The 21,422-nt window shown below is 40.6% G+C and overlaps 1 protein-coding gene across 2 annotated transcripts in view; it reads left to right on the forward strand.

Moving 5' to 3' along the window:
* The window catches only part of gtf2h4 (general transcription factor IIH, polypeptide 4), a 28,113-nt gene extending 16,923 nt beyond the window's left edge, over positions 1-11,190 (forward strand). For both annotated transcript variants that reach the window (XM_062409481.1, XM_062409482.1), the window contains 2 exons: positions 2,806-2,867; positions 9,963-11,190. In XM_062409481.1, the coding sequence (XP_062265465.1) occupies positions 2,806-2,867; positions 9,963-10,073 (173 nt within the window). In that variant the 3' untranslated portion in view covers positions 10,074-11,190. The remainder of the gene's footprint in view (positions 1-2,805; positions 2,868-9,962) is intronic.
* The last annotated feature ends 10,232 nt before the right edge of the window (positions 11,191-21,422 follow it).

The following is a 21,422-nucleotide window of genomic DNA, read 5'->3' on the forward strand; positions in this document are numbered from 1 at the left end:
GTCTGCTCTATGGATAATGGCTATTCATCCATTATCTATATCCCTTATCTTTTGAGCAGGGCAAGCCCTGGCATTGTAGCGCCCTAGGCGAGATTTCAGATTTGACCAGAGGTGTAAAAAGTACGGAAATATTGTACTCAAGTAAAAGTACCTTTACTTTGATGAAATTTTACTCAAGTAATAGTAAAAGTACACATCTAAAAATCTACTCAAGTAAAAGTAAAAAGTAGTTCATTTAAAATGTACTTTAAGTAAAAGTTACCTAGTTACTTCCAACAACTCGATGGGGGCCAGTCCTACATAGTGCAAAAAAGGACAAGGGGTCATAAATCCAATCCAAAAACAGTTATTTTGAATTAAAGGAGAATCTTTACAATAAGTGCAATGACATTAAACATGTCAAACATTTAACATTTAACATGTCAACACAACATTTAAGAACTTTTGAGAGGACATGTCAAGACATGAACTACACGACAGCTAAAATAAAAAGTTAAAATGCCGCTGTCCCACTGTATATTTAAACTTTTGGTCAAACTTTGGTCAACCTTCAGAGCACTAGTCTACAAACTTCTTGTCGAGTTTGAGCAGCAGCTGATTTTCAAGGTGAGTAGAGCTCTTCCAGGCTCGCTTTGCAGTGAACAGCATCCAGCACAGGCGGCAGAGGCAGGTAGGACAGTATTGAGTTTCAGGCAGTGTTGTGCATGAACAAATTAAAAAGAAAGCGTTCATTGAACACGTTCATTTGTATGAGAACGTTGAACTGAACGAAACTTAATGATAAATATTGAATTTGAACAGTGAACACGTTCATGTTATCTGAAGTCTAGCTAATACGTTACGGAATGTTTTCCTTCTCCTGAGGAGAGACGCTGTCTCGATCGAATGCCTGCACAATGTTTTTGCGATCGTTGTTGTGTTTATTTGAAAAGAAATGCAGTCTTGGGGGGGGGGGTCAGGAGTGAAGCTTGCATAGAGCGCCAAATGTGCTAGGGCCGGCCCTGTGTAGTGCAGCGCGGAGGCATAACATGTGCGCGCGCGACCGGGAGGGGAAAATGCAAGGCGGAACTAATATTCTTGCTGAACTATTGCTTTGACGTCCGCATGTCTTTAACGGCGGAGCAGTAAAGAAGTCGCTCTTTCGCCGGATCCAGGGGTCGACAACCCGCGGCTCTTCAGCCGTTCTGCAGTGGCTCCCTGTGCAGTGTTGTGCATGTGGCGGTTATTTTTCGGGAACAGTGAACTTTACGATCAGTTTTCATATGTTGAACTTGCACTTGAGGGAACGTCATCCACTCTATGCAGCATCTACCACTGCAGTGAGAATTGCCTTGCGCCTTGAACTGTTTTTTTTTTTACTCAGTTACGGATGTAATTTCTAATGTAGCGAAGTACAATACTTGGGTCAAAATCTACTCAAGTAAAAGTAAAATTACCCATTTCAAAAGCTACTTAAAAAATTACAAAGTACACAAAAAACTACTCAATTACAGTAACGTGAGTACATGTAATTCGTTACACCTCTGGATTTGATCCCCCCCTCAACATACACACGCAAACTGTAATGCATCCCGTATAACTTTTGGACTGTGTACAGATGCATATACAGGCAGACAAAATTATAAGCTGAAATCACATGTACTGACAGCATATCATTTCATGTCGAGAAAAATTAACATTAATGATGTCCACAATCAGGGTGATTCTTACCTCTATATTGTTCTTTCTCCTACTCCTACTGCGCTTTCTGAATTGTGCCCCTGAGAATTTAATCTTTTTTGATATCATCTTTGACTCTAACCGCACCCTAACACCGCAGCGTGTGTGTCTATTTAGACACAACTGACAAATATGTGGATTAATTACACAATTAAAGATGGGGAAATTTCATCATGTGGGGGCAAAAGTCAGGGAAATTGAACTCCAGGAGAACAGCGGAGAAATCGAAATTATGGAAATATATAATATATCACTTATATCGTTTAAAAATGATTTTCAGTGTGTTAACCTGCCCGATTTGCTCGCGGCGAGCGAGAAAAGTAGAACAGACTCCGAAACCATCGCTGCAGATCACGAGACAGTTGGGCGCTTCCCAGCACTATGCTGCCGGTGCGAACAGCCCAATTATTAAACATGGTCGTGGAAAGGAGGCGGAGAGCTTTTTGTGGCACTTCTCAATCCGGTGCGTCCCCGGGGTTAAAGGATGATGGTGTGACGTTAATGTATTGTTCAGTAAAAAACATAACATCCATAACATTGGAACAGAAGAGGAACTTGTGAGAATGTATCATGTAACTTGATACTGCTTGGTAGAGTTTGACATGCGCTTTTGGCGTACTGATGGAATTGGTGTTGTGGAAATCTGCATTATACTGCATTTAAAATGTGAAGCATTACAATACAAGACATTCCACATTTTTGTCAGACTGGGTTAGTGAAATGATTTTAAATATGTTGGCAACAGTAAAACTTTACTATTATTGGAGTACTGACTTAAGTTTATTTCAAGCTTCAGTAACACCACATTAACAGTGTTTGTAGTATAATGAATGTATATCCTTTAGGAACTTTTAAGAAAATTAAATCAGTTGGGTGAGATGACAGGGTCTTAAGTGTTGTGGAAATTTAGCTCTAGCTTTAGCTTTTTTTGTCCTCCCTGGATATTTTTACTCACATCTATTTGCTGCATGTAACTGTTATGTGACTGTGGTGTTGTATGGTGTAACAGAGAGGATGACAATTGATGTGCTAGCCATTAATGTAATTGCTTACCCGTCTGTGTGTTGTTGTCCATGTTTCCTTCAGGAGTTCTGTATAACCAGTTCCTCTCCCAGGCTGACTTTGAGGTGCTGCGAGACAGAGCTCAGGTTGGTTATTATTTCCTACTAGAAAAATACACACAATGAGCCAAAACATTATGACCGCCTAGAAATTACTTGAATAGATATGTTGTTTTGTTGCAACAACAGTCCATGTCAATGGCTAGGATATATTCGACAGTAACTAAACACATCTTGTTGTCAACGTTTTCTATGTGGAAGATATGTGAAGTTAAAAAAAACTGATACAGGGTACTTAATGCCCCCGGACAGCAACGGTAAGTTATCACTGAAATACTCTGTTTATACCTGGTATTGCCATCCATCTTGTAATATATGATCACAAGAGGACAGCTCTTAGTCCGCCTGTCTACACCTGTCATTTAAATGCATCCTTATTGTGTCTCCTGTCAGACTTCCCTGCTCAATATGGAAGTAATTACGTATGTGATTTGTTTTTAATTCATGATAATTATAATATAACTTGAATTTATATAGCGCATTTCAAGAGACCTAAAGAAATTTAACATATGTCAGTGGGGACAAAAAGAGAGAAGAAAAGAAAGTAATTTGCTCAAAACAGGAGAGAAATAAACGGCACTAATGGTAGGGTGCAGCGTTAGGTGAGACCAAAGGCCTTGGTGAACAGTGTTTGAGGAGTTTTTAAAGCTGTCTGGAGATGCAGCATTGCAGATTTCGGCGTTGAGAGAGTTCCAGAGAGTCGGGTTGCTACACAGAAGCCTCTGTCTCCAAAGGTTTGCAGTTTGGTGTTTGAGATGGCGAGTAACCTGTGTGTGAGGAGGGTTAGGATTCTGAGCGGAGTGTAGGGTTGGAGGAGTTCGACATGGTGGGGCTAGGGCATGGAGGGATTTATAGGTGAGAAGGAGGTGTTTGTAATTGAGGCAGGCCTTGATCTGGAGCCAGTGGAGTTGAATGAGGGTTGAGGTGATAGTGCGGGTGAGAACCTTGTTGGCCGAGTTCTGCACATACTGGAGTCTGTTCAGGACATTGTCTGGTACACCGGACAGGACTCCATTGCAGTACTCCAGGCGGGAGGTGATGAAGTGCAGTATTTAGTCCTTCATATAGTATGTGGCCAAGAACACTTTTGTATTCATATGTTAAAAAGATTGTTCATGAACATCCCAGAACACCTTTGAATGTGGTCTCGTGGATGAGATGTCAGGAGGAATTCAGGCTGCGTTCAGACCTCTACTTGGTTCACTCCACTTGTGATCGGATATCAAAATCAAGGTCTGAATTGGGTCCAAATGATTAAAGAAGGGACATTGCATGACCTATAGACAGGGTAATATTCCAGAAAGTCTGATCTTTAATTAAATGTGAACGTTATATACAATTTATTTGAAAATACAGCTTCAAATTTCAGCTTTTTCACACCCAGTTATTGTTATAATTGCACATTTGATCAATTTCAAGAACCAAAGCGCCAATTTTCTATTTTTCCTTCACCAATATGTCCACAGCTAAAATTACACATACACTTTATAGCCAAACGTTTATAATACCTTGTGTTTATATTAGTGCTGTCAAAAGATTAAAATATTTAATCGCGATTAATCGCATTTATGTCATAGTTAACTCAAAATTAATCGCGATTAATCGAAAATTTGTATCTATTCTTAATGTCCCTTCATTAATTTTTTCTCCATAATTTGTTTGGAGTTTTAATGCTCTATCAACATGGAAAGTGGATTGGCGCGCTTTATGCAAATGTTTTATTTGATTGAAAAACAACATTGCCAAACAGGGCGGTACAAAATAAAATTGTAAAGTGCAAATTTCAGGTAAACAAAGCCTATAGTGCAGTTAAACCATGGCTTAATATTTTCTTTTTTCAAGTTTGCTGTGAACATAGCAGTCAGGCCTCTCAAACAGACAAGCAACAAAATAACAAACAAAATACACAGGCAAGTGTCGGCCTACTTTGAAACAAATTAAACACAGAACTATGTAGGGCTATTTGAGTCCTCCCCATATTTGTGGAAAATGTATGAAATAAGAAGCACCCTGTTTTTAAATAAATAAAAACATATAGCTGCAGCCTAATAGCTTAAAAATATATATTTTAGTTGGCGAAATATTAAAACAAAAAGGGAGAGCCGGTCAGACTGCAGGTGAACACAGATACTGAAGCTCGATAGAAACCAACTGCAGCTTCTGCTCTGATCGAGAAGCTGAGGCGCTGATCTCTGATCAGCTGAGACCAGAGAAACTCTGTGTTTTCACTGTTTCCATAGTTAAGAAGCAGTCAGTCACTGAGCTCTGATCTCACTGTGTCTCCCTGATCGAGTGAGCGGGGGCGGGGCTACGGTGCGCTATCTGGAACCACACACACACACACACACAGACACACACACACTCACCCGCTCCTTGTACTTCATGACGGCCTACTATTCAAAACTAATAGAAGAGAATAAAAATAACCCCAGGTTTCTCTTCTGCACTGTAGCCAGGCTGACAGAGAGTCACACCTCCACCGAACCCAGTATTCCTCCATCCCTAAATAGCAATATCTTTATGACCTTTTTTAATGATAAAATTCAAACTATTAGAAATAAAATCAACCATCTCCTGCCCTCAATTGGCACTAATACCCTCCCAACAACAGAGATCTCAGAAACGGCTGAGAATCCTACCCATTACTTAGACAGCTTCTCTCTGATCACCCGTGATCAGTTTACCAAATTAATCTCAGGTTCTAAACCAACAACCTGTATCTTAGATCCCATTCCTACCAACTTACTTAAAGACATTCTGCCCCTAATTGATAGTTCGTTACTTAACATTATCAATCTGTCATTATCATCAGGTTATGTACCACAGTCTTTTAAAATAGCTGTCATCAAACCCCTACTCAAAAAACCCACCCTAGACCCAGAGGTTTTAGCCAATTACAGACCAATATCTAACCTCTCCTTCATTTCTAAAATCTTAGAAAAAGTGGTAGCCAATCAGCTGTGTGAGTTTCTCCAGGAAAATAATATATATGAAGACTTTCAATCGGGGTTTAGAGCCAATCACAGTACAGAGACAGCCTTGGCAAAAGTCACTAATGACCTTTTAATAGCCTCAGATCAGGGACTTGTGTCTGTCCTCGTTCTGTTAGATCTCAGTGCAGCATTCGACACAATTGACCATCAAATTTTATTACAAAGACTAAAACAGTTAATTAACATTAATGGAACCGCCCTTAACTGGTTTAAATCGTATTTTTCTGATCGCTCCCAATTTGTGCAAATTAATGATGAGTCATCTGTGCGCACCAAAGTTAATCATGGTGTTCCACAGGGCTCTGTGCTCGGCCCAATTTTATTCTCATTATATATGCTTCCACTAGGAAACATTATCAGGACACACTCGGTAAATTTCCACTGCTATGCGGATGACACCCAGTTATATTTGTCAATAAAACCTGAACAAAGTAATCAATTAACTAAACTTCGAACATGTCTCAAGGACATAAAAACCTGGATGACCCGCAATTTTCTCTTATTAAACTCAGACAAAACAGAGGTTATAATACTTGGCCCCAAACACCTTAGAGATGCATTATCTAATGATATAGCTGCGCTAGACGACATTGCCCTTGCTTCCAATGAAACAGTCAGGAACTTGGGAGTGATCTTCGATCCTGATTTATCCTTTAATAGTCACTTAAAACAAATTTCTAGGACCGCTTTTTTCCACTTGCGTAATATTTCAAAAATTAGACATGTCCTTTCACAAAAAGATGCAGAAAAACTAGTCCACGCCTTTGTTACATCGAGACTGGACTATTGTAATTCATTATTATCAGGCTCCAGCAGGAAGTCGTTAAAGACTCTACAGCTTGTCCAAAATGCTGCAGCACGTGTCCTGACGAGAACAAAGAGAAGAGAGCACATTTCTCCAATATTAGCATCGCTACACTGGCTTCCAGTTAAATCTAGAATAGAATTTAAAATTCTCCTCCTCACCTTCAAGGCCCTTAATAATATAGCGCCTTTATACCTTAAAGAGCTGTTAATACCTTATAAACCCACTAGAGCACTCCGCTCCCAGAATTCAAGCCTACTTGTCGTCCCTAAATTCTCTAAAAGTAGAGTAGGAGCCAGAGCTTTTAGCCATCAAGCCCCTCGGCTGTGGAATAATCTACCACTTTCAGTTCGGGAGGCAGTCACCATCTGTTCGTTTAAAAGTAGGCTCAAAACCTTTCTTTTTGATAAAGCTTATAGTTAGAGCTAATTAGTGCGCCAGAACGTTACTTGTTCTATTTTATGACACATGACACACGGAGCTTCTCTTTCCAGCTTCTCCTTCCTCTTCTCCATCCCTATCCCCCTTCCCCGGAATCCCTTTGCTTTATCACCCGCAGATCCAGGGCCTCTGTGGCCGCACCATGGATTACGGTTTGTGGATCGCGCACCGGGGGTCGCGGTGTTGGATCCAGTGTGGCGGATTCTGAGTCATGTGGGCCGATCGTGGTGCTGGTGGCGGACCCTGTGTCGCGTTGGCATTGGGCACGGGCGGTGGACCAGGACCGCAGTGGTGGCTTGTGATGGGTCCTCCTGGTGGGCGGCGGTGGACGGTGACTGAGGACTGAAGTGGCGTCTGGTCTGGATGGTGGATCGTGGTCTAGATGGTTGCTGAGCATGGACTGTGCTTCATCAATGCTGCTAGAGACTTTGATTATTGATGATGTTCTCCTGCACGTGGCATCTATTGCACTTCTGTCCGTCCTGGGAGAGGGATCCCTCACATGTGGCTCTCTCTGAGGTTTCTACATATTTTTACCCTGTTAAAAGGGTTTTTTGTAGTTTTTCCTTACTCTTGCTGAGGGTTAAGGACAGAGGATGTCACACCCTGTTAAAGCCCTATGAGATGAATTGTAATTTGTGAATATGGGCTATACAAATAAAATTTGATTGATAAAATTTGATTGATTGATTAAAAATATTTTGACTTAGTCAACCACCAACATGCAAAAGCGTGTGTCACACGGCGAAAGCGTTAGAGTTGGCAGCTCTGCGTTAATCTCGCGATAAAAAATTGACGGCGTTAAAATGGGTTTACGCGTTAAACTGACAGCACTAGTTTATATTAGTGCTGTTAATCGATTAACAAAATTAATCAAGTTAATCACGTCAATAGGCTGTGATTAATTATGATTAATCACACAATTAAATAATATTTACTACTATTTACAAGTACGGTGTTTGAGTAAAGAAATGTATAAAAAAAATGGTTAAGGCTTTTTTAAACTTTATTTTACATATCAGACAATTCGAATATCCTAATTCACTGAGCAACAACAACCATAAAATGCAAACTTAATTAGCAGGTGACCACATCAAGTATAAAAATAACTGCTTGCCTGTAAATAATTTGGAAAAATTACATTTTATCCACATTACTCATTCATTGAGTAGGCTTCAGGTTTTAAAAGAAAATGATTGCCATGGTGTCTTTGAAGAGACAGTCCCTTTTCAAACTCTACAATGAATAACGTTACTTGATACTGGTGAACTTTATCTATTAGATGAGCTGTTATGCCGAGGTATTTATGGTTGCTTACTGGTGTGCAGTGCTCTCCTGTCAGTGCAATAAATGAAGCTTGTGCCAGCTGCTCCACTTTCGTTGCCTTTTCACTTCCATAGAGTTCATGGATTCTTGTGGCAATAGTTTTCCTCAAAGACGTTTTTATAGGATGAGTCCCCTAAGGCGATCTGGATAATGTCTCGTGTTAGCGTCTGTGTTAGCAATGATGAGCTTTGCACGAAGATGGTATTTCAGACTCGTTGTACTACGGTGGAAAGACAGTTGATCACTGCAGTATGTACACACAACTATGGTGTGATCTCAATTCCCATTCCGAAACTTTTTTTATCTAAATTTGCCGTTAAGCACACCGGGGTCCGTCTCCTCAGTCATCACTTCGCTACTTCTTCACCCACAGGCAGGTAAACATCCGGGCTGGAGTACTACGGCAGGAAATTGTGGTCAGACTTGGTGATGTGATTTATTAGTGTTAAATTTGTTTTTACGCGTTAAGGTTTCCAGATTAATCGCAAGCGTTAACTCGTTAACGTTGACAGCCTTAGTTTATATATACGTGTGTACTTTTCATTCTCAGTTGGTGGTAGGACTGCATGATATTAGATTAACATGTGATATGAGATGACGATATGACTTGCGATAAATAAACAGTCCCTGGCTATGGAGGCCAGGGACAGCTCCAAAGACAGAAGAAGGCGCACAGCCTGGCCACAGCACCTCCAAATCCGAATAATAAAATGGCTCTTACAGTTGTAATAAACCATAGTTCTCTGTAGACAATGTGTTGGATGTTGTAGCCAGGGAACATAAAAACTGGTGACTTACCAGCAAATGTGGGTGAATTGCTATAACGTTTTGTTGTTATGATGATCAGGTAATTACTGCAGGGATTACTGAATTCATCTAATTAAGGCTGCTCGATTAATCGAAATTTAATCGTGATTAGGACTATTGGGTCAAACGATCTCCAAACTACTGTAATCGAGTTGAAACGATTATTTGGCGTTTTTTTCCCCCAAAGCATTCAGCAGCCCAGCTGACTGGCCCTCACTCTCAAGCAGCTGTAAAGTTAAGGAGGCGAGTTGTGTGTGTGTGTTGACCAGCGGTGAAAAAATCAGCGCGAGTGGAAAGGCAGGGATGGCAAAAAGGGTTGAAAAAGTTCCAGCAGCACACCATGTAGCAGCCACGCCGCGCACCGCTATTCTCAACCGCGCTCCCGCCTGGCTGCTCAGACCAGTCTGAACGGACCCGCACTTCTCCGCGCCGGTCAGCTGGTCAGAGAGTGTTAGGGTTGCTATCATTAAGGGTAGCCATAACCGGGCACCGATATCCTGGTTTCAATAAAACTGGAATAAGACACACAGCCATCATTAGTGTTTACCGGAACCGGATGTGATTAAAAACATAAAGCATAGACTTCAGAATAAGGGTACATATTAATAATCGTTTAAATAATCATAATTTCGATATTGTCCAAAATAATCATGATTATGATATTTTCCAAAATCGAGCAGCCCTACATTTAACTTAAACCAATGATCCTCCACTTCCTTCAACTCCTTTAATTACATTTTTGTTGTGCAGGGTCTGGGCTGTCTGGTGTGGCAGGACATGGCTCACAGGGTGATGGTGGTGACACCGCAAGGACACAGTGAGGTCAAGAGGTTCTGGAAACGACAGAAGTCCCACTCATAATTGGTGACAAGATGCACTTATATACCTTATTTTTCTTTCCCTTTTTGATACTACTTTTGATTTTAGCTTAAGTCAAACTTTTTGAGTAAATGATTTGTGTAATTTGTAGATATGCTGATGGACTACTTTCTTGTATAATGCAGCATAAGAAGCTTGTAAAAATGGAATTAAATATAAGCATTGCAAATGGTTTCTGTGTAAAGGAATATATTAATTAGGTTTTTTTGAACACTGTTTTTTGGTTTACAAGAAAACACCACAGGGACCTTTAAGCCTTGTATGCTTATGGATTGCATATCTAGAATAATTAAGCTTTTGCCTTAAGCTTGATTAAACCAGCTGTTTACACTTTACAGGAACACAGTTAAAGTACAACAGTTCTTTTTCACATATGATTGTTTTCAGCCCTCAAGTTGAAACCCGAATTTACCAAATGCTCAGTTGTCTAATATCTGACCTGATGGAGAAACATCAAACTAAAACCAAAACATCAGCATCAGAGTAAAACTGACACTCCTGAAGTGTTCACACTTTCAGACTAAATGGGGGCCTGTGGCTGAGGTATTGAGTGGTCATCACTGTATGCATCTATGTGAATGGGTAAATAGCAAAAATCTGTAATGTTAAGCGCTTTGAGTGGTCATCAACACTAATAAAGCCCTATTTAAACACAGAAAGACCACTCCCAGGAGTTCAAAAACATCCAAAATTTCCACAAGGATCCTCAAAGGGACTCCTGTGAACTTCGAAAGTGAGCTTAGTGCACATACTAAACCAACATCCAACAATTTTTTCCAGTATTGATGCGTTATCAAATAGTTAAGGTTTGATATTTGGATCTTATAGAACATGCAATTTTGTATCAACCATTATTTAACTCTACCAATCACCAAACTTTAAAAAAAAACTTGTGTGTGTTATGAGGCAGAGGTCTTCATAAATTCAATGTGGTGTTTTTTCTCTGAAAGCTGGGAAAGTAGTCCTTTTGCATAGCTTTTATTTATTGAAAATGCTCTATTTCAATGCCATTGTATCTATTTTCTTCTTCCCTTCCACTGTTGTTTTGGCTCATTGGCTTTTTTGGTACAAATTCAATAAATGTGGTTCAGACCAAGTTGTCCTTTTTGAGTTTCAATTATTCATTAGGTGTCTGAGCTGAAAACAAAAAAGGATGAGCAGAAGCACAAGTATTCATAAAAAGAAGACCACGCCCCATGACTTCATCCAATCATTCAAGAGGATTACATTACATTACATTTCATTTAGCTGACGCTTTTATCCAAAGCGACTTACAATAGGTGCATTCACGATTACTGATTTGGAGCACAAGATTTCCATTCCACAAAATCTAGAGGGCTGGGCATAATTGGACACTATCCTTTTTGGCCCTGCACAAATCAATGCCGCTAGCCCAGTAAAGTCGAATATCTCTACTTCTTCAGGTCGCGTTTAACGCACAGGACCCTGCTGCTCCGGCTACGGCTTCAAGTTTATCTGCAGCTGCTGCTGTTGCTCTTCAGTTTACTGCTCAGTGTTCATCTGCTACGGCTGCTATCAATGCTCGGGCTATGGCTGCAGCTGCAGCTCCAGGGGCCATTCCTGATACAGTTACCAACTCAGAAGAGCCCTGGCTCAGGGTCAAAGCCAAAGCTGTTATCAGCTCCACACCATCTCATCCAGGGCCTTGAATTGAGTTCGGCGAACACAAAAGGACGGGCAGAATTTCCTTCGATACTCTCCTATGAAATCCACCTGGAGAATTGATACTGCTTCCTTGACCCCCAGGAATTGCCTCCATTGGCTGGAAACCAACGGCCTCTTCACCTGCAATAGATTGCAGAGTCTGGCAGATCCCCAGCGCCTCGGTCACCACAACAGCTTGCTACGACGATCTTCTCGCCCCACACCTTGGGTCTTAGTGCCGAATTTACCTCAGCTCCTCTGGGCTCAACCGCTGCCTTTGCCAGCCCTCTCACATTGACCGCTAATGCATCCCCACGAGTACCTTCACCCACTACCATTGTTGTCGGTGAGGCAGGTCAGGAGACATTCAGCAGTGCAATTTTGTTTCATGGGCGCTAGGGTAGCTGATACATTTTTCAATTATTTATACACAGACGAACAGAGATGAGTGTAGCCGCAATAAAAACTGTAATGATAGCAGTGAAGCCAGTGATAGTACTATATGTGCGCAGGCACATTATATATCTCATGGGTCACCAACTGGAGTTCTGTTCTGTTTAAATACAAATGCTGGTCCCACTAAGCGCAAACCAGATGGGATGGCATGTCGCTGCAGAAGGCTGTGGTAGCCATGCTGGTTAAGTATGCCTTGAATTTTGAATAAATCCCCAACAGTATCACTAGCAAAGCATCCCCAAACAATCACACCTCCTCCTCTATGTAGAGACCATCCACTCACCTTTTCTGTGTCTTACAAAGACATGGTGTTTGGAACCAAAAATCTAAAATTTGGACTCATCAGGACAATGTTCAGATTTTCACTGGTTTAATGTGCATTCCTTGTGTTTCTTGGCCCAAGCAAGTCTCTCCTTCTTGTTTTACTTCCTCACTAGTGGCTTCTTTGCAGCAATTCGCCCATGAAGGCCCGATTCATGAAGTCTCCCTTGAACATCTGATGTTGAGATGTGTCTGCTACTTGAACTCTACAAAGCATTTATGTCCCCTCTAATCTGAGTTACTGTTAAATGCAGTTTCTGAGGCTGGTAACTCTAATGAACTTATCCTCAGCAGCAGAGGTAACTCTTAGTCTTCCTGTCCTGGGGCTATCCTCATGAGAGCCAGTTTCATCAAAGCGTTTGATGGTTTTCGCGACTGAACTTGAGGATAAATTTAAAGTTCTTGAAATTTTCCAGAATAACTGACCTTCCTATATTATAGTAATGATGGACTGTCATTTCTCTTTACTTAGTTGAGTTGGAACTAAAGAAAATCGCAAGAATAAATAATCAACCTCCACAGCAACCATTAAAAGTTCCATCTGTATTCCCTGTCAGCCACATATTTTAAATAAATAAAATAGAATAAACCCTTGTTTATTACAACAGGCCAAACAAATGTTTTATTTTTAATGATGTTATTATCTCATCGAATTTTGATTTTTATTCTTAATGGAGACCTGGTTGTCTCCTGGTGACTACACCCAGTTGCTTAAGCTTTGTCCACCAAACTATGAACATCTAAGCTTTCCCAGGGATAATGGACAGGGGAGTGGCCTAGCTGTGTTTTTGTTATGTTTTACTTGTTGCCCTAATTACAACAAATACATTTTCTATTTTTTACGCTGCTATGTTCATAATTGCAGCACTTTGCCTAGTGATTTGTTGCCCTTTTGTTGTTAATTGTTTTTCACGAAGCCATTATAATTGGTGATATCCACGTTGATGATCCCACCAACGGTATCCCACCAACGGTATGCACCACAGGGCTGCGGGTCGGACTTGACCCCGGGCTGCTACAGATGTGGCCTAGCTGAGTATCTTTATGAATGATTTTGGGGATGAAAGGTCTAACACTTGGCCAGATAGAAGAAGTCTTGACTTTTTATCCAATACGTGAATTCACTCAAGATGGTCAAAGTGCAATGCAGTAGAGTTTATTCCTACACAAGATGTCATTTTCGGACAAGCTGCAGAGTCTTCAATGACATACTGCTGGAGCCTGATAATAATGAATTACAATAGTCCAGTCTCGATGTAACAAAGGTATGGACTAGTTTTTCTGCATCTTTTTGCGAAAGAACATTTCTGATTTTTGAGATATGACAGTTAATGATTTCCGAATTATTTTTCCAAGCGATAATTTGTAAAAAAAACATGTCATGGGTTACACCAGACAAAGACCCGGGACAAGCAAAATGCCGGTTGTGTGCAGGCAAAACATTCGATATTTCAAAAATGGGAGAGGCGGCTTTAGCGAGCCATGCCAAATGAAGCAAACATCAGAGCGCTTCTGCTAGCAGAGCTAAAGCTACCCCCATCACCGGCTTTCTTGCCACAGCAACGCCAACTGCTACAAGGAAAGGACCTCTCTCTCTTCCTAACTGCGGAGGTAATGTGGGCAGTGAAGGTGGCCAATTCCCATTATTCTTTTAAATCATCCGGCCTGCGTTTTCGACGAATGTTCCCCGATAGCCAGATTACAAAACAATTTGCTTGTGGTGAAAGCAAATGCTCATATCTCTGCTTGTTCGGGCTCGCTCCCCACTTCAAGAGTCTCATGTTGTCCAAAGTGTTGAAGTAAAGGGCCTATGTAATGCTATTTGACGAAAGCCTTAACCACTATTTACAGTCAAAACAGATGGATTTGCATGTGAGGCTATGGGATGGTGCCAATGTGAAGACCAAATACATCGGCTCTGAGTTCATGGGCCATTCATCTGCGCTTGATGTCAGTGGGAAAATGACCAACCTGCTCTCTGAGATTGGAGTCAACAACCTTATCCAAATCTCTATGGACGGCCAGAATGTGAACGTGTGGGTTGCATATACTCCACAACGCATTCAGAGCTTGATGCAAATCTACAGGTTGGGAAGTTGTACACGCACTCTCCAGCATTTACTGGCTGTTCCACGACTGCCCTGCTCGTCACAAAGATTTTGTGACGGCAACTGGTTGCAGCACCAACATGCTACGATTTTGTAATCACCGATGTATCGAAAATGTCAACGTGTCGGAACGAGGATTGCTGCTCTGGCCGCACGTAAAAGCCTACGTTGAGATAGTAGGAAAAGGTGAACTACACAATCCAAAGGTGAAGTCATTTGAGCATCTGAAGGACCGCTGTGCAGATCCACTCTTCACCATGAAAGTGGCATCTTCAATAGCGTTGCAAGAGAAGTCACTCATTCCTCACTGCCTAACAAACAGACAAACCCATGGTTCCCTTCCTCAGTGAGGACATGTTCAAACTGATGAAAGGTAAGCATAAACATATTTTGAAGGCATATATGTTCATATTTGTTTTAAGCATTGCAATAAAACAGCAAGATATTTTGGCTTTTAAATATTTCTTGTAACATTTTGCAAATTTTAATTAGTCTTGGAGTAAAATGTTGGATTAATGTTATAGATTAATAGAGCACCGCCGCATAACTGGATGATAACAAATTATTATAAAAAATATGTCTTTGTAGAGCATTTGAACAACTCTAAAACTGTCTCTGTACGATTTCTGAAGTAAAAATCCCTGAGGGAGGCCACCTCCACACTGAAGCTCCTCCATGTTTCTTTTCAGGACAGCAGTCTGCACAAAGACGCTTCAAAGATTGAAATTGGATTTGCAGCAGAAATCACCTTAAACCAATGGAATTATTCCAAGTAGATTTCAGAGAGACAGGTGCTAGAGATCAAGATGGACTGTAAGAAACTATTGATCACCATGACTGAGATACATATGCTAAGAAAGCAGAAGCTACAAGCCAACTGACCTTCATCACAAAATCCAACAGCTTCCGCCGAACTGCAAGGGAGAAGGTATCTCTGCTGGAGATTGAAAAGCAGCTAGATGTGAAGCTAGCAGAAATTAAACACTAATCTGGCAAGTGACTCTTCGGTCCCGTGGACAGTAAGACACGAGAGTGGCATAAAGTCACCCAACAGCAATGTGAAAGACTGGTGGAGAGCAGTTCCCTTGTGTCAGTTTACGGGGCCTTTTTTTGGTGGTGCTGTCAATTGGTCTCCATCTCTTACTGGAGGCTAGTTTGATTAATTGACCTTTTTACTGGCTCAAGGGTTGTGAAGTTTATCTTTAGGCATTTTGTTAATGGAAACAAAAGACCATTTGTACAAAGAAAATATCTGTTCAAGTGTCCCAGATTAAAAAGTGACATATCTCAGATTATCAAATTAAGGCAGAATTATATTTTGTGGCACAAAGAACAGTAAAAGCTGTGCCATGTCTCCTCTGAGTATGATAGCTCCATTCTTTCAGCAGGTGTGGTTGGAAACGATTTATGGGACTACAGAAAGGTATGATCTAATGTGTAATACGACAAGTAAGCCCGAATTCTATGAGCGCAGGGTACTGTCAGCTCTTTGAGGTATTATGGTGCCATATTATTAAGGGCCTCGAAGGTGAGGAGAAGAATTTAAAAATTCTATTCTGGATTTAACCGGAAGCCAGTGTAGCGAAGCTTATACTGGAGAAATGTCGTCTCTTTTACCTGTTCTTGTCAGGACACAAGCTGCAGCATTTTGGACAACCTACAGATTCTTTAATAACTTACTGCTGGAGCCTGAAAATAAGGGATAACAATAATCAAGTCTGGTTGAAACAAATGCATGGACTAGTTTTCTGCATCTTTTTGAGAAAGGATATATCTGATTTTTGAGATATTATGCAAGTGGAAGAAGGCGGCCCTATAAATTTGTTTTTAAATGAGAATTGAAGGACAACTCGGGATCGAAGACCACTCCCAAGTTCCTGACTGTTTCATTGGAAGCAAGGGCAATGTCGTCTAGTGCAGCTATATAATTAGATAATGTATCTCTAAGGTGTTTAGGGCCAAGTTTTAGAACCTCTGTTTTATCTGAGATTAAGAAGAGGAAATTGTGGGTCATCCAGGTTTTTATGTCCCTAGACGTGCTTGGAATTTAGTTAATTGATTATATTGTTCAGGTAAGTATAACTCGGTGTCATCTGCATAGCAGTGGACATTAACAGAGTGTGTCTTGAAAATGTTTCCTAGTGGAAGCATATATAATGAGAATAAAATTGGGCTGAGCACAGAGTCCTGTGGAACACCGTGGATAACTTTGGTGAGCACAGATTACTCATCATTTATTTGCAAGAATTGGAATCGATCTGAAAAATGATTTAAACCACTTTAGGGCGTTTCCTTTAATGCTAATTAACTGTTCTAGTCTCTGTAATAAAATTTGAGGTAAATTGTGTTGAATGCTGCACTATGAAGTAACAGAACGAGGACAGACAAAAATCCTGGTTCTGAAGGTGTTAAAAGGTCATTAGTGACTTTTGCCAAGGCGTGAAATTCTTCCTAAAACGTTACTTCCCTGGAAAAACTCACACAGCTGATTGGCTAAAAATTTTTGCAAAGATTTTAGAGAGGAAGGGGAGGTTGGATATTGGTCTGTAGTTCGCTAAAACCTCCGGGTCTAGGGTGGGTTTTTTGAGAAGGGGTTTGATTACAGCTATTTTTATTTTTATTAATTTCTTTATTCTTTTTTAGCTAAACATACATTTCATGATAAAGTCAAGTAGAGGAGCAATGTAGCATGCATCACATTTCAATTGCAGGCATAATCACAGTTAATGTGTTCAGAAAAAAACTATTTACAGCAAAGAATGATAAGTATAATAATAATAATAATAACATTACTTTCCAATTTATAAAATTGCAAATATGTGGATATTGGAATTGCCGCAAGTAAAATGTCTTTTGTCTCAAACACACTTTCCAGTCAGTGACAGGTTTTAAGAGTAAGAGCTCACGTCTGACTTCTGTGAAAATCTCCATCTTCATAACATAAATTACACACAAAATATAAAGCAGTTCGCAACTTGTAGGTGTGTGGTATACACAGATGGCTCCTTGAGCGACAAGCACAATGATTTTCAGAGAACAATGGTACATATTTCTTTCTCTATGGAACAAGTCATTGTTACAGACATTTCTTGTTTTAGACTCAGTGATTTGAAGTCCAGAAACTTGAAGTCAGGATTTGAAATACATTCTACATACAGTTGCAATCAGAAATATTCAACCCCCCAAAGATTTTAAGGATTTATCAATTAAAGTAGACAGAATCTTGTTCTTTGATCAAGATTCTGCTTCGGATGCCTTCTTTATGAGTTGAGTGATACAGAAAATCAACGCGGAAAATGCATGATGTAGTATTTGTGTGTAGCAGTATATTTTGTTAAGATAGCCATGTCACAATTATTCAACCCCTATATAATATTGTTGTTTTTAAAGCTGTCTGACAGCTTTTTTGGTCCTAAAGTTGAGTTGAAACATTATTAAGCCTTTGGGAACTCTATACTGATCCTTCATTTGCTTCAGCTGTGATGCAATATAAACCCTACCCATGAAGGTATTCAAGGTGAGTTGCAATCATGGGAAAGACAAAGGAGCTTCCACAAAAGCTGAGAGAGGAGATCATTTCATCACACCTGAAATGCCTTGGGTAGAAGAAGAATTCCCCAAAAAATGATATTCCAAGAGACACCATTGGGAACATTATAAGGAAGGTTACAACTGATGGAGCAGCTTCAAACCTGCCTGGCCGTGGAAGAAAGCCCAGCATTTCATCAAGGACCCTCAGCAACTTAGTCAGAACCACTCAGATAAACCCCTGTGTGACTGCAAGACACCTACAGGATGACCTGATGAAGGCTGTTACAAGTGCTGCAGTGGCAACTATAAGACGTGCACTGAATAATAAAGACCTTCATGGCCGGCTCCAAGACACACTCAGCTCTTGACCACAAGCAACATCAAATGTCGACTACAATATGCCAGGAGGAATTTGGATAATCCTATAGAGTTTTGGGTGACAGTTCTATGGACTGAGGAAACCGAACTGGAACTGTTTGGACGTATGGACCAGCGGTATGTCTGGCGTGTGAAAGGCCAGGCTTATGACCAGAAGAATACCATCCCCACAGTCCAGCATGGAGGTTGGTCAAAGATGATGGGCTGTTTTTCTGCGACAGGAACTAGCAATCTTTATTGTGTACATGGCATCATGGATTCACAGAAATACCAGGCCATTTTAAAGAGGAATGTGATGCCTTCTGTTGAAAAATTAAACCTTGGTGATCATTGGACTTTCCAGCAAGACAATGATCCAAAGCAAAATCTCCAAGTCCACCAAAGCTTGGTTGAGAAAAAGATCCTGGAACATCCTGGAGTTGCATTCACAGTCACCAGATTCAAATTTGATTGAAAATCTTTGGTAAGTACTGAAGCTGGGGGGTTGAATAATACTGAACATGCACATGTGTTGAAAGAGTTACATTTTTCATTTGAACTTCAAAGTTAAGTCAACTTCTGTTGTCAAAATAACTAAAATACGCATCAATAAATATCTTTTGTTGTTTGATGAGTTTTTTTTGTCATTTATTGTCATTATCTGTCATCCACATCACTATAATGTCTATTGAGGTGAGGGGGTTGAATATTTCTGATTGCAACTGTAACTGCCGTTCCATGTGCCCTCCCCCCACCCCTTCCCAGCATACCCTTGACAACAATAAATAATAAATGTAAAATGTAAACATGTAATGTCCTGTGCTATACAAAAGATATTATGAATAGATCCAGTCTTTTATTTGGGTTAAATTGTCATATGTAAGAAAAGGCCCCCATACCCTTTCAAATGTATCTATAACTCTCCTCAGTGAATATTTAATCTTTTCAAGCTTGTATGAGATGGTGGCACCGGCCTCTTCCAGTTAAGGAGGATAAGGCGCCAAGCTAGCAGAGTGGTAAAGGCGATCACAACATGCATGCCAACCGGCCACACTGTGCCCTCAGGCATCACCCCATAGAGTGCAATAACAGGTTGAGGCTCAATCGTCATGCCATCGATATCACTAATTAGTGACATCGATGCAAAGGGCTGCAAAGATTATCTCCCAACATGTTTGGAGGCTCGATCATAGCCAAAACATGTGTAGCCACGTTGCAGTGGCTAGCTTACATCGGTCACATGTAGGATCAGTATTATGGTATATTCTTGCTTCCCTCTTTGGTGAAATGGAGACGATGAACTATCTTAAACTGTATTAGACCGTGCCTAGCACAGGCGGAAGAGGAGTGAACCAAGCCAAGGATTGAAGCCCACTGACCATCAGCAAATGACAGGCCTAGGTCTTGTTTCCATAGTGTCCTTAAGTTATTCAAAGACTGTGGGTTTATCGCGTCAATCTCCCGTTAAATCCAAGAGATGGCGCCCTTGACACCATCATTAAATCCTAAGAGACCATCTAAGGACGTGCTTAGGGGCTGCTCAGGGAAAGGGTGGTAACCCCTTTATAACAAAGTGCCTAATCTGTAAGTGTCGAAAGAAATGGGAACGGGGCAACGTATATTTCTCTGACAATTGATCAAATAGAGCACCTTGTTAACATATATATCCTGCACAAGTCTAATCCCATTACCATGCCATGCCCGAAAGTCCAGATCTGACTTGGGAGGGGTGAAAAGATGATTCGCAAGAATAGGAGCCTGTATTGATGCACTCTGAATCCAAAATGCTTCCGAAATTGTACCCAGATCTTCAAAGTATGGGCAACTACAGGGTTTCCAAAAGAACCAGAGTTAAGATGAAAAGGAGCCGTATCCAGTGAATGGAGTTGTAATTTTGAAATATTCCAATTTAACCCAAGCAGGACCTTCAACATCTGCACCACTACTAGCCCTCAAGATCTTTTGAACATTGCAAGCCTAGTAATAGTGAAGAAAATTAGGCATTGACATTCCTCCTAACTTTTCGGCCTTTGTAAAAAAGTTTTGCGAATACAGGGGGTCTTGCTGTCCAATATAAATGCAAATAGTATTTGGTCCAGTGTAGAAAAGTATAATTTAGGAATGAAAATCTGAATATATTGCTGCAAATACAGAAACCTAGGAATAGGTTAAATAGGATAAAGCAAGAGCTTGTGTGTTTGGTCTCCTCTAGTTATCCCTTCAATTGCCTGGCACTGACGAATAGAAGCCGCAAGCGGTTCAATGGCAGAGCAAAAAGCAGGGGACTCATAAGACAACCCTGTCTCGTGCCTCCATGTAGTGGGACATTTTTTGAGTGAGAGTCACTAGTATGGACAAATGCTAAGGGAGAGGCGTACAACAATTTAACCCAGGAGATAAAATCATCAGCAAAACCAAATTTCCTCATGGTCATAAATAAATATTCCCACTTCACCCAGTCGAACGCCTTCTCTTGCATCTAAGGATATTACAAGTTAAGGATCATCCGAACGGGTGGTAGTATAAATAATATTGAATAGCCTACGGATATTAGAATAGGAGTTTCTGCCTCGGATAAATCCGGTTTGGTCAGATAGCACCAGCTTGGGAAGAGTATTTTCAAGCCGCAGAGCAAGGGACCTAGCAAGAATTTTACAGTCCACATTAAGAGGGGAAATCGGTCTGTGACACCCGCACAACAAGGGGTCTTTGCCCTTTTTAGATAGGAGACAGATAGAGGCTTGGTTCAGGGTATCAGGGAGATGGCCAATTGAAAATGATTCATTAACCATAGATAGTAGTATTGGGGATAAGTCTTCTGCAAATTTCTTAAAGGACCCATTGTATGCCCATTTTACCACAGTTGATATGGTTCCTTGGGGTCTTAATGAAA

Source organism: Platichthys flesus, chromosome 17, assembly GCF_949316205.1.
Source record: "Platichthys flesus chromosome 17, fPlaFle2.1, whole genome shotgun sequence".
NCBI lineage: Eukaryota > Metazoa > Chordata > Actinopteri > Pleuronectiformes > Pleuronectidae > Platichthys > Platichthys flesus.